The sequence below is a fragment of the Gossypium hirsutum genome, chromosome A06 (assembly GCF_007990345.1).
Source record: "Gossypium hirsutum isolate 1008001.06 chromosome A06, Gossypium_hirsutum_v2.1, whole genome shotgun sequence".
Lineage (NCBI taxonomy): Eukaryota > Viridiplantae > Streptophyta > Magnoliopsida > Malvales > Malvaceae > Gossypium > Gossypium hirsutum.
This window is the reverse complement of record NC_053429.1, coordinates 16,684,878-16,693,952: the sequence shown is the minus strand read 5'-3', so window position 1 is coordinate 16,693,952 and position 9,075 is coordinate 16,684,878. Positions and strand designations below refer to the sequence as shown.

Below are 9,075 nucleotides of genomic sequence, written 5' to 3'. Positions count from 1 at the left end.
ATAATTTTAGAGAAAATTATGCACTACAATATATAGCTTTTTAGGGTAATTTCCGTAGACAATTTTTTTGATAAACAATTCTCACACTTAATCAAGTAATAATATTTTATATGAAATATATAATACCAATAGTAATCTACCTAATACATGAGCTGTTGTCAGCAAAACTGCTATAATAATATTAAATCTCAATTAATATAATGATTTTGAAAATCTTAAATTACCTAATATGATTATTATTAATTGTTAATTTAATGAATTTGAAAATCCAAAAAAAACTTAAATAGAATATGCCGTCGTTTTAACGAGAGCGAAAGGCGAAGATTCGGATAATTTGGATCCTAAATGCAGCATCTTCTGTTTTCTTTTTTTTTTTTTTTAAAAATTCAAAAAAGCAAAAAAGAAAGAATAGGGGCACGTGACAGCTAGCATGTGGGTCCAAATAATCCTCTATGGCTCTATCTAATCAGCCAATCCTGATTTTATTTTATTTTGTTTATTTATTTATTTTCAGTTTTCGTTTAATTTTGTGAATAACGAAACCCATTTAACGGTCTCTCCCTCTTCTGTTTTTTTTTTTTTTAAATATTGTTTTATACAATGCGATTTTCGTTACTATTTTTTCATCATTAAAAAGGAAAAAAGAAAGAGGATTTATGAATGTGGTGGGTCAATCATCTTTCTTTTTTCTTTTGATTTTATTCGTAGTTATAAAAAAAAAAAAAGACTCTTACCGTCTGCTTTCTCTGTCTCTCTCTCTTATTTCCTTTCTCCCGGGGTTCCTCCGACGCGCGACGGAGGGAGAGAAAGAAAGAGCCCACAACTTTCAAAAGTTTAATTTCTAGGGATTTTTAAAATTTTCTTTTTTCTTGTGTGGTCGATTTTCAGTTTAGCTAGTTAGATAGGTTGGATTGAGAGGGAGGGAAGAGCAGAAGAAAATAAATAGAATAGAAATGTCAGCGGCATTGGACCCTGTCGATTGGCTTCTCTTCTCTCTCAGTAGAGCTTTCCGTAGTCCTCTTGCTGTTTTTGTTCAGATCCAGGTTTGTTCTTCTTTTCTCTTTCGAAACCATTTTCTTCCTTTGATTCCGCGTTATACGAAGTGTGATTTTTGTATATTTTTCCCCTTTTCGGTGTTCGGATAGCTCTAGCGATTAGCATGTTGATTTTTTTCCCTTTCTTTAATCTGAGCTTCAAAAAAAATTAAACCTTATTTTCCGTCTTTCCTCGGACATTAATTGGATGTTTGGTTAGTTTCTCAGCTTTGTATCTTTTCTACAATTAGCTTATTTATTTTAATCTAATTTTTAAGATTTAGAGTCTGCACCTTAAAATGATTATGATTTCCTTTTACAATGAAGGCGCTGGCTTTTCATTACTATTGGATCTCGGTAGTTATGTCTAGAACTGAAAGCTAAATCTCTTTGATTTTTACTCTCTCTTATTTATTTATTTATTTATTTACCAGAAAAGAAAAGAGAGAAAAGAATACTGTTTGTGAGATAATTGAAATGAAATGTTTGGAATTTGGTCAGAGTGGTGGCTGTTATGAAAATAGTTGGCAATGTTTCTTGTAATGATTGCAAATTTTGTAATTTAAATACCTTGATTCTTCACCGATTATGTAATTTGTAGTATTGAGACAGTAAAGAGTTTTATTAAGCTCTGAATTGAGCTTTGTTTATTATAGGCTTATAGCATTAGAATCAAATGGAGTAGGAAGCTTCTTTTCCTAAATATGTTTTCTCTATATCACGGGACTTTTGTTTTAGTTTACTGATTTGTTTGTGTTGTTTGAGGGAAGGATGACATGTCAGTTAATGTAACAAGGGTCGTCTCATTGGATGGCAAAGGAAATGAGCTTTTAACCAATAGTTTATAAAAAAGAAAAGCTATTGAAACATCCTTATTTTTATTAATTACCAATTACAACTTTTGAAGGAACTACAATGTTTGACGAATTCATGTTATCTATTCTGCTAGCTGATGTTCTTGTACTTCTAAGTAGTGCCTTTCTTTTAACTTCACAATCATTCCAATTATCTACTTTATGAATACAGTACTTTTAACTTTGATTGTTATATATCAGTTGCCCTTCTTTATCTGCCTGTTTAAACTTCAAAAAGGTTACCAATCTGAATGCTTTGTATATGATGTAGGGATGTGTAATATGCTTGACTCTTGCTATTGGGTGGGCTTTTGCTGCTTATGTCAGGTACGTGGTTTCAAGAGAATTTAAAAAAGCAGGCTGCTTGCTGCCATAACCATTCTATGTTGTCTTATGACCTAGAAACTTGCCTATTTCATTTATATATACCTGCATTCTTTGCCCTTTACAGGAACAGAGAGATCAATAGAATGAAGGATGCCATGAAATGTGGCAATAGCTTTGCTTTTTTGTGCCATGATATTAATGAACTTGAGCACACTAATCAGGTCAATCTACCAAGAGTTACAGTTGTGATGCCTTTAAAAGGTTTTGGAGAACATAATCTGCACAACTGGAAGAGTCAGGTGAGTATTTTATGGTCTAGCTAACACTAAGCTTTAGGTGTCCTTTTAGTGCATTCTAAAGAAGCGTGCATTTACCTATTCCTTGTCCACATTTTGTTCATCAGAAAATGGAAAACTGAACTAAATTTGTCTCCTTTATATTTTTTTTCATATTGCTCTAAGAATTTTCATGTTTGCAATAGGCAATTTTCTGAAGTATTTGTTTAATGTCAATGGAGGCAGATCACATCTCTCTATGGTGGTCCTCTAGAATTTCTTTTTGTGGTGGAAAGTACTGAAGATCCTGCTTACCATGCTGTATCTCGGTTAATAAGGGATTTTAAGGTATACTAAAATTTGCTTTCTGATTATATTGACAAAAAAGTCAAATAGTTTTTTTATTAATCTATATCCTTGATTCCCCTTTCACTGAAAACCCTGGGTACTCAATGCTTGCCCCTTGTTTCACGCAAGTGTTAGAGGGCACCATTTGGAGTGTCTTCTCTGTGGCTTTACTTCTTGCCTTCCTGATTTCATTGCATGTTTTTCTGCGCAGGATGATGTTGATGCTAAAATCATTGTGGCTGGTTTGTCAACAACCTGTAGTCAGAAAATACATAACCAGCTGGTACGTAATAACTTTACCAAATTGTTAAACAGATTTTGCAAATGATCTCTCCTTTTATTCCTGTATTAGTATTATGTTTAAACCATAAAATTGTCAGTCTCACTTGTACTCAGTGAAGAATTATGTTAATCCACAATTATTTAAAGTCGGTCCTTGTATGTTGTTAACATCTCTTTGCTGGAAGCGTATTCAACATATTATGTCATTTGGTATTTCTTTTGAAGATTGGGGTGGAAAGAATGCATAAAGATACCAAGTATGTATTATTTTTGGATGATGATGTTAGGCTTCACCCTGGATCAATTGGAGCCCTCACTGCTGAGATGGAAAAGAATCCTGAGGTATGTTGCACACGGCAATATACATTAAGTCAAAATAATTAACTTTTTTTCTGAACTGTTGATTTCTTTTGTGGTATTCATGTTATTGGCAATGGCGTGCAGATATTTATTCAAACTGGATACCCTCTTGATTTACCGTCTGGAAGTTTAGGGAGTTACTGCATCTATGAATACCATATGGTATGATGCCATCTACGACTTATTTTCTCTTCCCAAGATTTTGTATATACCTGACCATATATTATTTTCGGATAACTTGAATTGTATTTATACAAGAGAGCAGTGAAAAACCAGCTATCAAAACAACAGTACAACAAGAAATAAAACAGTTAGTGACTAACACCTAAGTCAACCATCCAATTATTTCATAAAATATGGATTTAAATGGGGAGTCAGGCTCTAGTAACTTTTTTGTATATGGTGTACTGTTTTGTTGTTGTCCTAATGTCAAAATCTATCAGCAACACCTGTAGATAAGTTGCACCTTTGATTGCTAGCTGAGCAATCCTGCTTTCCTCCCTAAAGATTAAACACACACATTAATTCATGTACTCCTACTCATCAAATATTTCTTTTCTACAGCCTTGCTCTATGGGATTTGCCACTGGTGGGAAAACATTTTTTCTTTGGGGAGGGTGTATGATGGTAAGTAGCCCCCCCCTTATTGTTCTCAGTGCATCCTGTGCAAATTTGAAGGATTATTTCTGATTCTTCTAGATTGTTTTTCAGATGCAAGCTGATGATTTTAGACGTGACAATTACGGTGTGGTCTCAGGACTTCGAGATGGTGGATACTCTGATGATATGACACTAGCTGCTATAGCGGGTAATTTAGTCTCTGTTAGCTGTTTTAGTATACTAATATATCTGTTGATATTAGAATTAAAGCTTTTTATTCTCGTAGACTTGCAGCCTTTAACTGCTCATGATTGTCTCTTCTCAGGAGCCCACAAGAGGCTTATTACGTCCCCTCCTGTAGCTGTTTTTCCTCATCCTCTTGCAAGTGATCTCAGTTTCTCTAGGTTTGTGAATTTTACCTGTTAAGCTGATGTATTATATGCAAATCCTTCTTGACTTGGACTTGTTGTCCAGGTACTGGAATTACTTGAGGAAGCAAACATTTGTTTTGGAATCATACATAAGCAGGGTTAATTGGCTAATGAATAGAGGACTGTTTTCATTCCATTGTTATCTTTCATGGGGATTTGTAGCACCATACTTCATGGCTGCAGTTCATATTGCAGCAGCATTACAAATCTATATCAAGGGTTATTCATATGAGGAAACAACCTGTACTACAAGTGGTGAGCACACTACTTTTCCTTTTTAGCTAGGTTTGGTCGTAGTATTAACTAGTTAAGAAGAAGCCAATGTCTGGGATTGTAATCTGGTAGTATACCAGTCTATTTATGACATTTTGAGTAACAAGATTTTGTTTCTTTGTCTTTGGCTGAGATGGAACTAAGTTATACTGGTAATTTACAATTTCCTCTGGGCCCTCAACATATTGGGTTTGGTAATTTAGACTTGTTTATCAGGGATGCATGCCTGTTTGCCTTCCACTACTAGAGATGCTAGCAGTAGCCCTTTTCACATAATAGAAATTTCTTTTTCGGTAGTAAATATTGGCTGCAGAGAAGCATGCTATGGTAAAGTTTGAAATAGGTCCTGCAACTAAGCAAACTCTTTTTCCACAGGATTGTTACTAGCAAGTTGCTTAGCTATATGTACCCTTACGGAGCTACTTTCCATGTGGAACTTAACAAGGATTGAAGTTCAACTATGCAACATGTTATCCCCTGAGGCACCTAAGCTCTCACTTGATTATTACAACTGGAGCTTGGTAAGCACCTCTATCTCTTTTGTATCGAGGATGGCAACGAATTTTATTGAACTTGTATCATTATGTTGTTCACATGAAACTCGAGTGTGAATCTTTAGTATATACCTCTTCCTTCTTCCCAACTGTATATTATTCATAAGTTGCACACACCTATGTGTTTAGAGTGATGACAAAAATTTCTGGCCTTTTTATCCGTTTCCATTCCTGGTCTAAAATCCTGGAATGATCTCCTTCACACTGTAGTGAAATAGTGTACTCAAGGTTTCACTTAAAAGGAACATAAAAGTTTTATAGTTAAATCAACTGTGTTTTTTGTTTGATTAAGGTCTGAATTTTGACTCGAAGCTTGGTTATATCGCTTTTCGAGTATGTAGATGAAATTGTTTTGTGATTGAGCAGATATTTGTCGCATTGCTGGTTGATAACTTTCTATACCCTATCTCTGCCTTCCGATCTCATTTCTCTCAATCAATCAATTGGTCGGGTATTCGATATCACTTGAAGAATGGAAAAATAAACAAGGTAAGTCAGTGGAGCATGGCACTTAAATTAAACCATTCATAATGACCTCGAGGTTTATTAATTTGTTGGAAGCTTAGCAGTATTTGTGTAATGGTGCAGATTGAAAGGAACAAAGGTAGGGGACCAAAGTTCACAGACTTGGGAGGTAAGCATTTATATGGGAAAAAAGGAGCTCCTCCAAAAGCCTCATTCCTAAGCTCATTGGCGAGAAGTTTGTGTCAATGGCATCAACCCAAGAAATACGAGGTTTAGCAGAGAGAAGGAATGTTTATTTTTTTTGACCATTGTGGCTCTTCATTTTTGGATCCGAGTGGAAGCAGCAAGGTTTCTGAAGCACAGATTCTTTAGTTGGTTGGTGGTGGGATTATTTGATGATTCCTTATTGGATTGGTTTTAGTGGTTTAGGAATTTTCGCCCTCATTTTTTAGTTGCCGTTCAATCAGATTTATTCTTAATTTTATCAACCCTATTCATCCGGGGGCTGACTTTGTAACTTGTATCGATTTCGTCCTGTAATTTTATTAAATGATTATATACAGTCGGTGTTCAAATGTGAGACACAAAGTTTAGTGTTTGTGATTTTACAGTTTTCCAATTCGCATCTGTATGTATCGACTGCCCATTTTGTGTTATATGTTTTGCAATTTTCATTACTCTTTTCTTGTTTTATCAAATTTCAGCCAAAAGCAGGAAATGCTTTTAGATAAAGACTTACTTTATATGTTTTCTTTTAATGTTTATGTCTAAGTTCGTTTTCGGGTCCAAAATGCAAGGTATAAATTGCCGTTCAAGCACTAGCAAGGAATAGTCCAACTGATGTTAATTGACGGAGTAAGTTGTGAGTTTTAGCCTGCTTATGAATAGTTCTTTCAAATTAAATATTAAAAACAAAACAAATCATGTCAAGCTCTGATTCTTTCCTCCACCGAAAGTAACACATCAAACGAGTCTATCTCTATCCATCAAGAATTAGAATAAAGTTACAAACAAAGAATCAATCACAGCCAAACTTCAACCTTTTTTATTTATTTATTTTATTTTATTGTTCCTTTCACATTCATATCCAAACTTGTTCCCTTGAAGAAAAACATAGCAAACTTAGGTGCAAAAATAATAGAAAAGATATGGGGTGTTTCAGGGGAAAGAGTTCCAAAGCTTCCCATGACCATCCCATGCAATCCTCCTCAACTCAACCTGTAGTTGCATACCCAGAAAACAAGAATCTGAAAGTAGAGCCTCTTTTGCAGATTCCAGGATGCAGGGTTTATCTGATGGAGGAAGGAGAAGCCTTGGAACTGGGCAAGGGTGAGTTCACACTTGTGCGGGTATTAGAAGAGAATGTTCCTCTTGCTGCCATCGTTAAAGTTGGGGAAGATGTTCAATGGCCTTTGACAAAAGATGAGCCGGTTGTGAAGCTTGATTCCTTTCACTACCTCTTTTCCTTGCCCATGAAAGATGGGAATCCTCTGAGTTATGGAGTGACCTTTTCGGGACAGTATGATTGCAGGCTCATGAGCTCCTTGGATTCGTTTTTGAAGGAGCATTCATGCTTTTCTGGTGCAACTTCAACTGGGGATAAACATGTGGATTGGAAGGAGTATGCTCCCAGGATCGAATCTTATAACAATGTTTTGGCAAAGGCCATTGCTGGAGGGACTGGTCAGATTGTGAAGGGAATCTTCAAATGCAGCAATGCTTATACTAGCCAGGTTTGCTTTCAACTTCCAACTGGTATTCTACTTTTAGCCATTTATCAGTTAACCCTAAGAAAACATTCATTGCTAAAGCTAAAAAAGCCTTGTATAGAACATACCATGGTTAGTGAATCTAAAGAAAAGAAGGAATTAAAAAGCAGGTTCAGAAAGGAGGAGAAACCATTTTAATGCAAGCTCCTACAGCAAGTAACAATGATTACCAACGCAGCAGGACCACAAGGAAGAGTAGTGGAGCTGTCAACAAAAGCCTAAAACGGTATCCCAAGACTTAATTATTTTTCCGGATATTATGTGAAGTTGACATAAAGTAGTTTTCATTAAAGTCAAAAGTTGTTGAACTCTGAGCCTAAGGTACTGCATATGTCTGATTGTGTAGTGTGCGAAAGCTGTCCAAAATGACTGAAAAGATGAGCAAAGCAATGCTGGGCATAGTTGGTGCGGCTAGTGGAACAGTGATGGCACCTTTGGTTAGCTCCAAACCTGGGAAAGCTTTCTTATCCATGGTTCCAGGAGAAGTTCTTTTAGCTTCACTTGATGCTGTTAGTGAGTAACAATGGCCACATATTCTTGATTTCTCTTCTCTGATATTAGTGACACCAAATATGAATTATCCATTTCGTGTATGTATGGCTATGGCAGACAAGGTTCTAGATGCAGCAGAGGTTGCTGAAAAGCAAGCTTTTTCTGCAACATCATCTGCAGCAACCAGAATGATGACTGATAGGTAATACATATATATAAATATATATATATTTCTATCTTGATTTGGTGTTAATGGTTTTGAGTAAGTGTTGCAGGTTTGGTGAAAGAGCTGGGGAGGCGACAGAAGATGTGCTAGCAACAGCAGGGCATTGTGCTGGTGCTGCTTGGAATATATTTAAGATAAGGAAGGCGATCACTCCCAGATCCACTGCCACATCAGGAGTATTGAACAATGCGGCCAAGTATAGAAGCACCAAATCTTATTAGACTCTTGTATTCAACTGATTCATTCCATCATCTGCAAACAAGCAAACATGATTTAAAAGCTTCTCTCTATATATAAATATATGTCTGCAATTTTACTAAACCATGGATTTTTATATTGGAACTTACCCACTATTCTAAGGCATGATAAAACTCAAATGCAGTTTATTTTAATAGTAAGAGTAATAAGCAGTCCAAAGAGCTATGTATCTGCGCAGCGTGTAGTATAGTTATTATTATTTTTAGGCTGTGTTTTGACACTTTTTTTTCATGCGGCAGTTACGTTACTTTTTTGTTCAATCTAGTACCCAAAGGAAACGAGGTTAATTTTTTTGGTGTTTAATTCGGGTTTTAGAATTGATTTGATGAAATTTAATTATTAATATTATTAGGTTTGAATTTTTCATGGTGTTAATAGAATAAATTTAGTGTTAATTGTGAATTTGTTTAATTTTGCATTTAATTTATCAAATATAATCCGATCATGAATGTGATTTCTTAGGAGTGTTTTGATGAATGTTAATTGCTAAAATTATTCACTAATTATAATTTCTTTTATCAAATCAA

At 35.3% G+C, this 9,075-nt stretch overlaps 2 protein-coding genes across 3 annotated transcripts; both read left to right on the top strand.

The window, feature by feature from the left end:
• The first annotated feature begins 534 nt into the window (after nt 1–534).
• LOC107962720 (uncharacterized) lies at nt 535–6,459 on the top strand. The gene is made up of 14 exons (XM_016899204.2): nt 535–1,043; nt 2,160–2,215; nt 2,340–2,514; nt 2,737–2,838; nt 3,050–3,121; nt 3,346–3,462; nt 3,565–3,642; nt 4,045–4,107; nt 4,192–4,288; nt 4,406–4,484; nt 4,555–4,766; nt 5,160–5,305; nt 5,705–5,827; nt 5,927–6,459. The coding sequence occupies exons 1-14, from the start codon at nt 954–956 to the stop codon at nt 6,077–6,079; spliced, it is 1,563 nt and encodes a 520-aa protein (XP_016754693.2). The 5' UTR covers nt 535–953; the 3' UTR covers nt 6,080–6,459.
• Nucleotides 6,460–6,736: 277 nt separating this feature from the next.
• LOC107962721 (senescence/dehydration-associated protein At3g51250) lies at nt 6,737–8,611 on the top strand. Of its 2 annotated transcripts, XM_041115235.1 has the most exons (6): nt 6,775–7,233; nt 7,324–7,536; nt 7,683–7,798; nt 7,919–8,085; nt 8,182–8,266; nt 8,340–8,611. In XM_041115235.1, exons 1-6 carry the CDS (start codon nt 6,952–6,954, stop codon nt 8,509–8,511), a joined length of 1,035 nt encoding a protein of 344 aa, XP_040971169.1. In that variant the 5' UTR covers nt 6,775–6,951; the 3' UTR covers nt 8,512–8,611. The 2 variants fall into 2 exon arrangements, with proteins under 2 accessions (XP_040971168.1, XP_040971169.1); XM_041115234.1 differs by having other exon boundaries at nt 6,737–7,536.
• The last annotated feature ends 464 nt before the right edge of the window (nt 8,612–9,075 follow it).

Bases quoted from the DNA above. Each gene is read 5' to 3' on its own strand.
- LOC107962721 (XM_041115234.1), top strand. From the start codon at position 6,952: ATGGGGTGTTTCAGGGGAAAGAGTTCCAAAGCTTCCCATGACCATCCC. The intron at 7,799-7,918 runs GTATCCCAAGAC...CTGATTGTGTAG, and splicing joins GTCAACAAAAGCCTAAAACG to TGTGCGAAAGCTGTCCAAAA. The intron at 8,086-8,181 runs GTGAGTAACAAT...TGGCTATGGCAG, and splicing joins AGCTTCACTTGATGCTGTTA to ACAAGGTTCTAGATGCAGCA.
- LOC107962720 (XM_016899204.2), top strand. From the start codon at position 954: ATGTCAGCGGCATTGGACCCTGTCGATTGGCTTCTCTTCTCTCTCAGT. The intron at 2,839-3,049 runs GTATACTAAAAT...TTTTCTGCGCAG, and splicing joins GGTTAATAAGGGATTTTAAG to GATGATGTTGATGCTAAAAT. The intron at 3,463-3,564 runs GTATGTTGCACA...AATGGCGTGCAG, and splicing joins AGATGGAAAAGAATCCTGAG to ATATTTATTCAAACTGGATA.